The 13,822-nt window shown below is 48.6% G+C and overlaps 1 protein-coding gene across 1 annotated transcript in view; it reads left to right on the top strand.

The window, feature by feature from the left end:
- Nucleotides 1-13,822, top strand: part of mmp17a (matrix metallopeptidase 17a) — a 46,601-nt gene that overhangs the window by 17,948 nt on the left and 14,831 nt on the right. Inside the window, exons 2-4 of the mRNA XM_076980233.1 lie at nucleotides 5,693-5,825; nucleotides 5,953-6,088; nucleotides 12,634-12,920. Coding sequence (XP_076836348.1) covers nucleotides 5,693-5,825; nucleotides 5,953-6,088; nucleotides 12,634-12,920 — 556 coding nt within the window. The remainder of the gene's footprint in view (nucleotides 1-5,692; nucleotides 5,826-5,952; nucleotides 6,089-12,633; nucleotides 12,921-13,822) is intronic.

Genomic DNA, 13,822 nt, shown 5'->3' with positions numbered 1-13,822 from the left:
GGATGAATGCTGAGACATGTCAAGACTGAGTATAAGAGAACACAGCAGAGAAAGAAACTGTGACAGAGAGAGGGAGAGAGAGAGAGAGTGAGAGAGGGACAGAGAGAAAGAGCGACGACTATGTTTTCTTCCTGCCACTTCCAGACTCTGCAGAATGCTGCCCAGTCATGATTCTGTACATCACTCATTTTCATGTGCCCCGAGAGACGAAGAGCGTGAATGACTTTTTTTTCTTTTCTCCATTTCAAAGCTGTGCTGCAAAGATGTTGTTTTTGGTTACTAGGTAAACCAATGACAAAGGTGTGCTGCTTCAGACCCAACACGCCAAGGCAGCCCTATTGTCTAGATACCCACGACTGATAGATACCCACCACCTATAGATACCCACGACTGATAGATACCCATCACCTATAGATATCCACGACTGATAGATACCCATCACCTATAGATATCCACAACTGATAGATACCCACCACTGATAGATACCCACCACCCATAGATACCCACCACCAATAGATGTTTGATAGATACCCACCACCTATAGATGATTGATAGATACCCACCATTGATAGATGACTGATAGATACCCACCACCGATAGATACCCACCATCCAAAGATGATTGATAGATACCCACCACCCATAGATATCTACGACTGATAGATACCCACCACTGATAGATGATTGATAGATACCCACCACCCATAGATACCCACCACCCATAGATGATTGATAGATACCCACCACCTATAGATGATTGATAGATACCCACCACTGATAGATACCCACCACCCATAGATGATTGATAGATACCCACCACCCATAGATGATTGATAGATACCCACCACCTATAGATGATTGATAGATACCCACCACTGATAGATACCCACCACCCATAGATGATTGATAGATACCCACCACCCATAGATGATTGATAGATACCCACCACCTATAGATACCCACCACCCATAGATGATTGATAGATACCCACCACTGATAGATGACTGATAGATATGCACCACTGGTAGATACCCCCCACTGATAGATACCCCCCCACTGATAGATACCCCCCACTGATACATACCCCCCACCAATACATACCCCCCCACTGATAGATACCCCCCACTGATGTATACCCACAAATGATTTTTGGTATTTGCAGATTTTGCCTGTTCTGTATTGTGTAATGAGAAGAGCTGTTGAGGGAGGTGTTGAGTGACCCCGGGGCTGGTCTCTAAGGGAGGTGTTGAGTGACCCCGGCGCTGGTCTCTAAGGGAGGTGTTGAGTGACCCCGGGGCTGGTCTCTAAGGGAGGTGTTGAGTAACCCCGGGGCTGGTCTCTAAGGGAGGTGTTGAGTGACCCCGGGGCTGGTCTCTAAGGGAGGTGTTGAGTGACCCCGGGGCTGGTCTCTAAGGGAGGTGTTGAGTGACCCCGTGGCTGGTCTCTAAGGGAGGTGTTGAGTGACCCCGGGGCTGGTCTCTAAGGGAGGTGTTGAGTGACCCCGGGGCTGGTCTCTAAGGGAGGTGTTGAGTGACCCCGGGGCTGGTCTCTAAGGGAGGTGTTGAGTGACCCCGGGGCTGGTCTCTAAGGGAGGTGTTGAGTGACCCCAGCGCTGGTCTCTAAGGGAGGTGTTGAGTGACCCGGTGCTGGTCTTTAAGGGAGGTGTTGAGTGACCCCGGGCTGGTCTCTAAGGGAGGTGTTGAGTGACCCGGGGCTGGTCTCTAAGGGAGGTGTTGAGTGACCCCGGCGCTGGTCTCTAAGGGAGGTGTTGAGTGACCCCGGGGCTGGTCTCTAAGGGAGGTGTTGAGTGACCCCAGCGCTGGTCTCTAAGGGAGGTGTTGAGTGACCCCGGTGCTGGTCTTTAAGGGAGGTGTTGAGTGACCCCGTGGCTGGTCTCTAAGGGAGGTGTTGAGTGACCCCGGGCTGGTCTCTAAGGAGGTGAGGTGTTGAGTGACCCCGGCGCTGGTCTCTAAGGGAGGTGTTGAGTGACCCCAGCGCTGGTCTCTGACTCTCACTGTGCAATTAGGACTAGAAATCTGTGTAATGAGCTCAGTGCTGTCCTAGAGGTGCTTCCTGTAATCTAGGCATAGTCATGTGAGATTGCTCTAATATCAAGATTGGTTTAGTAGCACAGCTTTTCAAAGCTTAATTCTTCCTGCTTTTGAGAATAAACTCAAAGTGTGATGTACTCTCCCTGAGCATGAAGGCTTTCTACAAACTTTTGTGCTTCTCTGTGAACTCTGTGAAGTTAAGACCATTTCTCAATGCATGCTCATTCCAGGGGGGGGGGGGCTAACCTATTTGAGTGAGACAGATGCCATTTTTCAGGAGTCCTGAGACAGCAGCAGCCTGACCTTCATCATAGCGTCTTCCCCTCCTCGGGCCCAAGGCTCAATGAGAGAGAGAGAGAGAGAGAGAGAGAGAGAGAGAGAGAGAGAGGAAGAAGGAGAGAGACACAGAGAGAGGGACAGCAGTGTCCTTGCACAAATCCAATGACCCTGATGAAGTTGATCTTTCGGGGAAAATGTTGTCTCAGGTAAAGACTAACAAGCTCTGAGGTGGGACAGAGGCATGTCCTCACCACGTCCCCAGCTTCAGGACGCAGAGACCGCTAATGACCACAGTGGAGTTAACAACACAGTGGGCTGCTTGATCCAACGTTTTCACAGCGCTACTGTGTCATATTGTGTTATCAGAGATATTACAATTAACTGTAAAACATTTTAGAAATGTTACTACTAGTACAAGCTCGAGCATAATTGTCATTGTTGCACAGTGGAAACTGATGATAAACCTTTTATCTAATAGCTTCTCAGAGAGAGAGAGAGAGAGAGAGGAGAGAGAGAGAGAGAGAGAGAGTGTGTGTGTGTGTGTGTGTGTGTGTGTGTGTGTGTGTGTGTGTGTGTGTGTGTGTGTGTGTGTGTGTGTATGTGTGTGTGTGTGTGTGTGTGTGTGTGTGTGTGTGTGTGTGTGTGTGTGTGTTTGAGAGAGAGAGAGAAAGAGTGAAGCAAATCACCAGTAACTCGTCATGCATGGGTGTCCGAGGCGGAGAGCTCACCCAAATGGAGAAAGCTCTTTCTCCACGGTGTGTCACAGCTGGCCAGTTCATCAGCTTACAGATGAGCAGAGAGGAGAAGGGTGTAGCCCACACCCGTCTTGGCACAGGGTCACGTTACACCACCCGTAACCGCATCCTCACACCTCGTTGGAGTTGTTTTCTCCCGGCTGTGGGTGTAAACATGCCAGGCTCTGTGTGGACTGGTTTTCTGGTGAACAGAAATAACCCCAGTCGACACAGAGGTCCTAACAGAGCTGCTATAATGGCTAGCAAATAAATGCGGGTTCTGTTCGTGGTCTCCACTAATTCGAGGCGGACTGAGTCAGACATGACCATGTTCATCTCCAAGAAGAAGCACATCGCTCATGTCCTGTTGATCAAATGACGGCACCTTCTTCATCATTGCGAGCTCCTTCCTCTTATCGCCGTCAGCATGCTTTCAGCTCAAGGTCCCCAAAATCCTCACTCATGTATCACGTCTCTGACTGTTAGGTCATATTATGCCAAATTAATAAAACAGATTTAATGTGATGTCAACAACAAATCTTGCCCCAGTAACATATTTCCTCATTCATAAATGTGGATTGCCAGAGTATTTTACCATCAGCCTGATATATGGTGTGATTACATTTGTCCTCATTTGCATATGATGTTGGCAGTTCACACTGGAACACCCCTCAGCAAAATATACCAGCTGAACCTGTCCAATAGTAAATGTCCTAGTAAGAAACTCACGACAAGTTTACTTAAAAAGCTCATTTGGGTGTATTTGCAGTGAGCATGATGACAAACATTGCAACTGCAGTTGGAAAAACACTAAGCGACTTGGCTGACCAAGATCTCTGAATGCCATGAACATTTCCCATAAGAAATGCAAATTTAGGTGTTACAGAGCAAGAAATTGTAAACATATTTAGACTGAGATACAATTTACTCTTCTGCCACGAATTAAAGGAATAACTAGTTATTCATTCAGCACAGCCATGCAATTCCCATCTTGGTGAAATTACAAATTCCAAATGTTTCCAGCACAACAACGGTCCAACAAGCTGTGGTTAATCAGTCATCTCTTGACACGGCTCTTTAATATGCATGACCTCATTTGCATGTTGATTTTGATTGGCGTTCATCTGGTTACTAGTGAATCGATCACAGCAGTAAGTTGACACTGTTGCACTAAGTAGCGCCACAGTAACTTTATGAATAGGAATTAAATACAGTGATGCACAATTTGTGTGACGCAGCACGGTTACCGTCAGTGTTTTAAAATGTGGCCCATTGTGTTTCCGTTGGCACAAGTAGGATTTTCAGGTGCAGAAGCACTCATCCAGAAACTGGTGTTCATCTCTCGTGTGCCTCGGCCAAGACGTCCGCTGCGAGGACTTGTTTTTTGTCCTCAGCAGGCTTTAAAGTTCTTCGTCTCCTCTGATCTTTCCATCCAACCTTCGTCTTGTGGCTTCTGTGGCGGTGAGGTGCGCCAAAGTAAAGCCGTGAGGTCGGTTCGCAACTAGGCAATCTTCGCTTGGCCGCGCCCGGTCACTCCAGAGGACCTCTGATAGCGGTCGCGCCAACTGACCTCAGACCAGCGGTGCGCAGCTTTGTAGTCTGTCAGCACGCGTCCTGCGGTGCGTGAGGGAGAACGCATGCCACCAATCTTCGCAAGGTCAGCCGTCGCCCGTGCTCCCTTATCGCTCTCCGTGACGAGTCTGATTGGCTTTGGCATGGCAATGTACCTTGGTGTTTTATGACGACAGCCTGGTTAATTTAGTGAAGGTTCCCTCTGAAGCGTTTTAATGAAGCGGATTAGCCTGGAGCCGCTCCTCGACGTGGCCTTAAACGAGTCCAGACGCAGACACTGCAAGACTGACTGGCAGCTCAGTCATTTTTATGGACTAAGATCCAGTTGAGTCAAGGACCGAAAATCACTTTTAATGGAGAATGCACATTAGTAGAGAAGTTTAGTTCACAGCAAGGCTTGACCTTTGACCAGGAGACTTCTTACTGTAACTGTGTTGGGTTGGTAGACTTGTTAAGAGCTTCTCTTTTTGCAAAAAAAAAAAAAAAAAGGAATTTATTGAACCTTTGTGAGTGAAAATGGTCTTACTGATCTGTGTAATTCACCAACAGTACACACTCTTTAACTCTTTAAATTCAAGATGCTTCAAATTACTGGGCCGCTGTCGTGGTTTAAGATGATTCTCAGAGTCCCAAAGTCTGAAACCCAATTCAGCTGTTGCTTAATGTTTACAGACGGCAGTACTGAAGACTGCAAATGCTATTAAGGGTTATTAATTCACTTTGCGGTGTGTGTCGGGAGCTGCGTGTGTAAGCTCACTCCCAGCAGGTGAGAGTACTCTGGAGTGGACCGAACAGGTGGCTGGTACTTCAGTCTCACGCTCGGAGAGCGAGGACAGCACGGCACGGCACCTCAGCGTACGACACACTTGGACAGAAGGAGAGCCAGAGCTCTACAGCTTCAAGTGTTTAATGCTTCGGCCTAAGGGGTTTTTTTTTGACAGCCCAAACTCCTGCTGCTTTACAATATGCCTTTCATGTTGAGCACACTAGCAGCGACTCCGCTGGAAGGAACGGAGTAAACTCTTAACGAGCCCTGTGTTTTTCATTTGTGTTTCAGGACTGGCTGAGTAAGTTTGGCTACCTTCCTTCGGCCGACCCTGTGACCGGGCAGCTCCAGACCAAGGAGGCCCTGACCAAGGCCATCAAAGCTATGCAGAGGTTTGGGGGTCTGGAGGAGACCGGTGTGCTCGGTGGGTGTCTGCTCCCGCTCTACTGAACTGTGCTTATTTACGTAAAAATGACGGAATGATTGATGACCTCTTTTGTGCATGCTTGTGTGTGTGTGTGTGTGTGTTTGTGTGTGTGTTTTCTGTGCAGACCAGGCCACACTAGGCTTAATGAGGACACCACGCTGTTCACTACCGGACGTGTCGGAGGCCGAGTTGGGGGTGGGCCGGAGGAGGCGGAGCTTACCTCCTCAGAACAAATGGAAGAAGAGACACCTGTCCTGGAGGTAGGTGCCCTGAGCTTCTGACAGCCTCGGTCACACCAACCCACACGCAGCCCCTGTCTTCCTCGCTAAAGACAGTGTTACTGGTTTAATGTGAGTTTAGTGATGATGACAGTGAAGGCTGAGAGGCTGGAGACGACCGCGCGCGTGTGTGTGTGTGTGTGTGTGTGTGTGTGTGTGTGTGTGTGTTGCTCCCAGCTGTGCCAATCACACCTTGTCCACTCCTCTGTTCCGCAGCCCCCGCCTAAAGCGTGGGGCGGGCCACACCCGTGGTGGTACCCCACTCACACGCGTGCTGATTGGCTAGGCACTGCTGTGGAAACATACATTTGTTTGCTATGGGTCCCTTATTACACTGATCACTGGATTAGAGTTTATTTTTGCAGTAGTTTGGCTGTTACTGAGGACAAATGTATACAATTATAAATGTGTTATGAAATTATTAGGATTTGTGGATGTTCTCAAGGTTTTTTTAATGCACTCACTGCATAATTTGAATTAAGTGGCAACATTTAAGGGTTTAAGCCATTGGGTACCTAATCAAACTGTTTCTAGGAATGAAAGTTTTTGCTTTCAATTATTCAAAATTAGAATTATTCAAAATATGAAGAGATGCATATTTATCTGAGAGAGCAGTGTAGCAATAGCTTGAGTATTAGCAGAGCTGCATTTCAGAGATCCCCATCTCATTATACAGTGTATGTGTGTGTGTGTGTGTACAGATGGGGCAGTATCGGAGCCAGATGAAAGTGCAGGAGTAGTAATAACCCTCATAATGACTTGTTTTAAGCGGAGTGATGAAAAACCCCTTGTTTGATCCCAGGGTAATGGAGCAGGTGTAGAGAAGGAGAGAGACACAGAGAAAGAAAGAGAGAGAGAGAGATAGAGAAAGAGGGAGAGAGAAAGAGAATCGTAGGGACAGGCTGCCACTGTACATGATCATATGCTGTTATTGAGGTTGCACTGAGGTGAGCACTTTTATAGCAGACTCCAGAGGAGAGTTGGATCAATAGCACACAGCAGTGATGCACACTGGCCCTCTCTGCTCTCTGACCACCTCCTGCTCACCTGGTTTCTTTGATGTTCATGTTATGAGTGCTTGGGGAGTTAAATATATGATATTAATGATGCGTTGCTGTCTTGTAACACAGCCAACATTATTGCTAGTCTTGTGAGATGTATAGATTTAAGTGACGATGTATAAATGAACGACAGAGAGCAAAACATTAGAAAACAACTTTGGCATTAAGAGACAAAAGATCAGATACTTCTGGGAGAAAAAAAAGCTCTGTCAATCAATCAATCAATCAATCAATCAAAGTTTATTTGTATAGCGCTTTTCACAACACATGTTGTCACAAAGCGCTTTACAGGATTTAAAAGGTTAACAATACTATGGGTCCAGAACCCTAATGAGCAAGCCAAAGGCGACAGTGGCGAGGAAAAACTCCCTAAGATAGTGGGGAATAGGAAGAAACTTCGGGAGAACCAAGACTCAAAAGGGAACCCATCCTCCATTGGGCGGCCCGTTAACACACAAATTACACAAAATACAGACAAATACACAAGTCACACACAAATCACACAATCAGACTAAGTAAAGGTAAAAATGAAAGTTCTGGGTTATGATATTGTCACTGTAAATGTCTGTTGATGAACGCCAGGCTTTCATTCCGTGTCGGAGCAGCGATGCTAGTATTGTAGGCTCCGACTGCAATGTTACTCTCCAGGTGAACCTCGGAGAAAAGATTCGAGATGTAGTAAATATGTAACAGATTAATCAAAGGCCAAACTAAACAGATGAGTCTTTAATCGAGTTTTAAACATTGAGACTGTGTCTGAGTCCCGAATAAAGGCAGGAAGATTACAAATACTACAACCGTCCAGACAAGACGATGATGCAACGGACAGGAGCTACAGATCGGATGGTCAGTTAGGACAGGAGCAGAGCTGATTGGTTGGAAGAATAAAGACACACAGCCGTTCACTCCAGATATGCAGTATGTGGGGCGGAGCCATCATGAGGCGGAGTCAATGTGAGGCGGAGCCTGCAAGAGGCGGGGCCAGCATGAGACGGCTGGACCATTGCTCCACGTTTGACTATTACTGCACAAGAGATGGGCCTGCCCCTTGTTAACACCACCCTATAATTATCCCAAATAGATTAGGATTTTCCCCGTGGAGTCACGGCATAAGATCTTGATTTCCTGCGCTGATTACGGAGGAGTGGAGGAGAATGGCATTATGATAAGCATCTCTCTCCTCACCATCCTTCATTACTCTCTTCACACTCTGGTCTAATAAGCTCCTGTTACACTTAACCCTTAGCTCACTCGTACAGGAAACCTCACACGGTGCCCTCTGACCTTACACACGCATACAGGGCGACTCTGTGTGCTAACCCATGCGGATACCTCTACAGCACATACACGCGCATGATGCTTACATAACGAGACACACGACAGAGGGCGTAGGAGTGTGTGGCGTGTCGTACGGCTAAGGCTGCAGTTCGTCTCTTTGGGCTTCTCGTGATTCCAGGTTGCAGTACTGCAGGACAAGTGGAGATCGTTTGCTGGTGACGGGAGATCTTCTGAGGAGATGTTGAAGTGATGTTGAGGAGATGTTGAGGTAGAGCAGCTCTCAGAGCTGTGAGCGTGCCGACGGTGGTGGCCGCTTCAGGGCGGCACAGGTGGTGCGGGTGGATATCGCTTCGCACATTCTCAGCTGTGGCTGAACCCTCTGTGGAATAAAGGTGCCGGTCGTGAGGTCGTTGAAGGACGTGTGAACGTATGGTTCTGTCCTTGAAGGGTGTCTTCATTTTGAGGACACCAAGAACCGGGACGCCGGGTGACCGTACCACGACCCCGCTGGCGCAGACAAACGTGGGGATGTCAGTGGGGCTTTTCTGCGTGCGTACGAACGTACGACCGGCCCGGCCCGGTCTCTGCCGGAGCTGGGATGGGATTATTTCCAAGAGCGTACAGCGATACGCGGTGTGTTTGTAAGTGATCACAGAGGCCCGAGCAAAGGCAGTGACTGTAATGAACAGAACAAATGGAATCAGGCTTTTATATCTCGGCTTCCGCGGCCAGTGTATTTCTTCTGGAGTCTGTGTGTGGCTGAGAGTGATTGAGCTTGGCGGATAAAACCGTACACGGTAAATGGCCTTTCTGGGCCCTGGAGCCGAGAGAGGTCGGCCCTGCTGTGAGATTCAGATGAGAGGCCGGGGCAAACGAGCTCCTCGGAGCCTGCCTTACTCTCTTCTGCCTTACTCTCGTTCCCCTCCTCCGTGGTCTTCCCCCGCCTGCTTCATCTGCGTTGCATAGCTCGAAGGTGAAAGGCGGGCCGTGACTGGAAATTAAAAGGCAGTGGTGTAGAGTGGACACGTGACTGGAAATTAAAAGGCAGTGGTTTTAGAGTGGACACGTGAACAAGTGACAGAGAGCCTCTGTGTGTGTGTGTGTGTGTGTGTGTGTGTGTGTGTGTGTGTGTGTGTGTGTGTGTGTGTGTGTGTGTGTGCGTACTTGTGTCTGTATATATATATGTATATATATATATATGTATGTGCGTGTGTGTTTGTGTGTGTAGAAGAGCTAGAGAGAGAGCTAGACACACAGAGATAGAGATAGAGAGAGAGAGAGGGGGGAGAGAGAGAGAGAGGGAGAGAGAGAGAGAGAGGGAGAGAGAGGGAGAGGGAGGGAGAGAGAGAGAGAGAGAGAGAGAGAGAGAGAGAGAGAGACATCTCCTCCAGCCGGTCGGCCCCTCCCCCGCTACCTCAGGTTAGCGTCAGCTGCTGCTCATTCCGGTGCTGTTATACCCAGACCAGGGGCCATCGAGCGCAAACCCCTGCTGAGAGTGTGTTGTGGAGAAAATGGATGGGAAAATTGAGCTTGAAATGTACTCCCCCAACCCCTCACCCTTTGTTTCCAAGCTGACCTCGGCGACCCAACCATACCACACGGGGAAGCAACTCGATTTACCTCAGATTAATTCCTTGTGTTTTGACATCAAGATATATAGATACAGATTACAATGTAAGAGGAAAATCGAAGCTTTGTGGTAACAAGGCGAACAGAGTACCCTCTGACGGTCGATACGGTTGCTGAAGTGCCGTGTGAGAAAGCAAAGGCGATAAATGACCCATAGAAAAGACAAACAAAAACTCTTCAGCACCTGTGAACGTGCGGGCCCACACACACGTCCCCAACACCGCCGGGTCCCCTGAGTCACTGCTCCTCTCAGAGTGCGGGGACGAGTTTTGAGCACAGCTCGAATTAATTCATAAAATTCATTAACAAAGGAGCCGTTACATCAGTTCACAATAACAGACGCCGGTTGTGCATCATCATAATGGGGGTCGGGTATTGAAGGTCTGGTAGCTCAATATGGCCTTTGTACACAGACCCTTCAGTAAGGTACAGCAGTACGAGGTCACTGAGGTATAGAACTACATGGTGTACCACAGGCGTTATTAATGCCATTTCAGAGCAGCTGTGTTTTGTGTGTGTGTGTGTGTGTGTGTTGCGTGTGTGTATATGTAAGCAATTCAGTGAAACAGGATGCTTTGGACAGAAATCCATCATTGTACAAGCAACGTGCTTCTGAATTTCTGAATTAACAGGAGGAGGAATGTATTAAATGTATTTAAATGTATTAAAAAGTTGATGTTTAAATCATAAGATTCATTCCATGGGGTTGTAAAGTTACAAGAGATTTCATTGCTGCCATAGCAACAACTGGCTATGCAAACAGATATGTCATTAATACAATATCGTATTAAAATGCCTCGCCACTGGAAATGACATATCCTTTAGGGTTAGGGTTATCTCTCAAGAGTACTGTCTCACTCCCACCGTGCTGCCTTTAGGGTTAGGGTTATCTCTCAAGAGTACTGTCTCACTCCCACCTCACTGACTTTAGGGTAAGGGTTATCTCTCAAGAGTACTGTCTCACTCCCACCTCAATTCCTTTAGGGTTAGGGTTATCTCTCAAGTGTACTGTCTCACTCTCACCGTGCTGCCTTTAGGGTTAGGGTTATCTCTCAAGTGTACTGTCTCACTCTCACCGTGCTGCCTTTAGGGTAAGGGTTATCTCTCAAGAGTACTGTCTCACACTCACCTCGCTGACTTCAGGGTTAGGGTTATCTCTCAAGAGTACTGTCTCACTCCCACCGTGCTGCCTTTAGGGTTAGGGTTATCTCTCAAGAGTACTGTCTCACTCCCACCGTGCTGCCTTCAGGGTTAGGGTTATCTCTCAAGAGTACTGTCTCACACTCACCTCGCTGACTTTAGGGTTAGAGTTATCTCTCAAGAGTACTGTCTCACTCCCACCGTGCTGCCTTTAGGGTTAGAGTTATCTCTCAAGAGTACTGTCTCACTCCCACCGTGCTGCCTTTAGGGTAAGGGTTATCTCTCAAGAGTACTGTCTCACACTCACCTCGCTGACTTCAGGGTTAGGGTTATCTCTCAAGAGTACTGTCTCACTCCCACCGTGCTGCCTTTAGGGTTAGAGTTATCTCTCAAAGTGTACTGTCTCACTCCCACCGTGCTGCCTTTAGGGTTAGGGTTATCTCTCAAGAGTACTGTCTCACACTCACCTCGCTGACTTCAGGTTTCATTGAAATTACAGAGTGTCAAATAACTGCCATTTTCAACATATACCAAATGTTTCTCAGACCACGTCGCACAACTGCCACGTCAATCACGTCCGTCACACACTCTGCCCACTCACCGAAACAGATGGGCTGCGGTGGTTAAATGCCACATTCGTGAGGTACGGGATGCCACACTGCTCAGCCAACGGCGGTGCTCTTTCACGAGAGCCCCCCACCCCCCACCCCCCCCCCCCCCGACCTTCGGCTTCCTGCCACCGCGCGGCACGTCTGCGTTAGCGCTGACCTTTGCCCCTTCCACATTCACGCTCCTTTAGTCGCCGCCTGACAACATTTAAATACCGCCCTTGAGCCAGCGTTCACACGCTGCAGGTTGCTACGTTACTGGTGCCCGAGCCACCGCGGTTGCGCTGCCTGACACCTGTAAAGAGCAGCAACAGCGGAATATATTAGCCTGATCTTATCTGCAGGGAGGATGGTGGATTCTGTTCAGAAACCCCCACCCTTGCAAAGTGAGCGCCTGCAAATGAATTCTCCATTGATTCTCTTTCTCTGCCTGAGTCTCAGATTGTCCTTGGTGGGAGAAATGACCCCGTTTGCGAGTGACGTCCAACTTGCCCCTTGATGTGTCAGAATGCACCCTGTAGGAGAGCAAGAGATACAAATAAAATGTCAGGGGACCTGTTCATACGAATCACGTCACCTTATTCTAAGTTCAAGGGGCAACAGTGAGAGAACCTCAAAAAGGAGATAACTGCATTTGTGTGCGTCCCTCTGGGTGACCTGTGCTTAATTTTAACTGTGGCCAAAATCAGTCTGGGGGGGGGGGGGGGGGGGGGGGGTGGTTTCTGGTTTTGCTTGTCCATGAAATGGGATTCCAATAGTGGCGTAAGCCCAAGGGAAGATCAAAGGATTCTGTGCTCTGCTGTGCTTGCAGAGTGAGAACCTTCCCTAAGGAGTCGGCTCTGTTGGGCCGGGACACCGTGCGGGCGCTGATGTACTACGCGCTGAAGGTGTGGAGCGACATCGCGCCGCTCAACTTCCACGAGGTGGCGGGCAACGAGGCCGACATCCATATCGACTTCACCAAGGCCGACCACAACGACGGCTACCCTTTCGACGGGCCAGGGGGCACGGTGGCCCACGCCTTCTTCCCCGGGGAGCGCTTCACCGCAGGGGACACTCACTTCGACGACGACGAGGCCTGGACCTTCAGATCTCCAGGTGAGAGTGGCAGGGCGGAGCCTGTGAATGGGGGCGTGACAGTCATCCACTGGGCACGCCTCTGGAGGCGGAGCTAGCCCCGACAGCTGCACTTCCCCCATTGTCTGTGTGTTCCCCTTAACGTTGGCCATGCCAGGGGTCCGCAGTCTGGCTGGGAGACCATGTTGTATGCGGCTGTGTGGATCTGGCGCTGTGTTTATATAAAACAAGCTGTTGGACTCAGGCCGAGACCTTCACACCCATCCAACCTTCTGGGCCTGGGGACATGTGCTCCTGTACAACAGAAGAGCAACAATTAGGCCTCCCGTCAGGTGAGCAGATGTTTGTGTGACAGGTGTGATTGTGATAACAGAGAGAAACCGAGAGAGAGAGAGAGAGGGGGGGGGGTTTATCATACACAATAAACTACACAGATAACATCTTATGCTCTTCTATAATTGTACTTACTGTAAAAAAAAAAAAAGAACTACACACTTAATTTGTGTAAAGTGTGCTTAATTAACATAAAGTGTGTTTGCCTGTCTTGGTTGCAGTGTCATCTACACGTTCACACGACGCTGTCCCCACCATCTCTGTTTAATGAACACACCACCTGTCGTTGGCTCTTCTGAGAGGGGCCCTTGTGCTCTGCTATCCTTCTGTGACACAAAGCCACACTCACCCTTCACTCGAGAGCCTGTATTTCAGAGCAGCTTTCTGCAAAAAAAAAAAACAAAAACCTCCACGTGTATCAGTTCTCACTTCTTCTTCTCCATCTCTCCTCTGCCAATACACATTCATAGAATTTGTGAAAGCGAATTAGAAGTGAGATCTTTCGCTTAATGTGCACAAAGGCCACCAGCAATAGCTTCTGTCTCCACGTCTGTGGATGAATGAGAGTGTTTACACGCCTGGTTGCTCTT

This window comes from Brachyhypopomus gauderio, chromosome 18, assembly GCF_052324685.1.
Source record: "Brachyhypopomus gauderio isolate BG-103 chromosome 18, BGAUD_0.2, whole genome shotgun sequence".
NCBI classification, from domain to species: domain Eukaryota; kingdom Metazoa; phylum Chordata; class Actinopteri; order Gymnotiformes; family Hypopomidae; genus Brachyhypopomus; species Brachyhypopomus gauderio.
The sequence above is the reverse complement of the archived record's forward strand: the minus strand, read 5'-3'. Positions and strand labels throughout refer to the sequence as shown.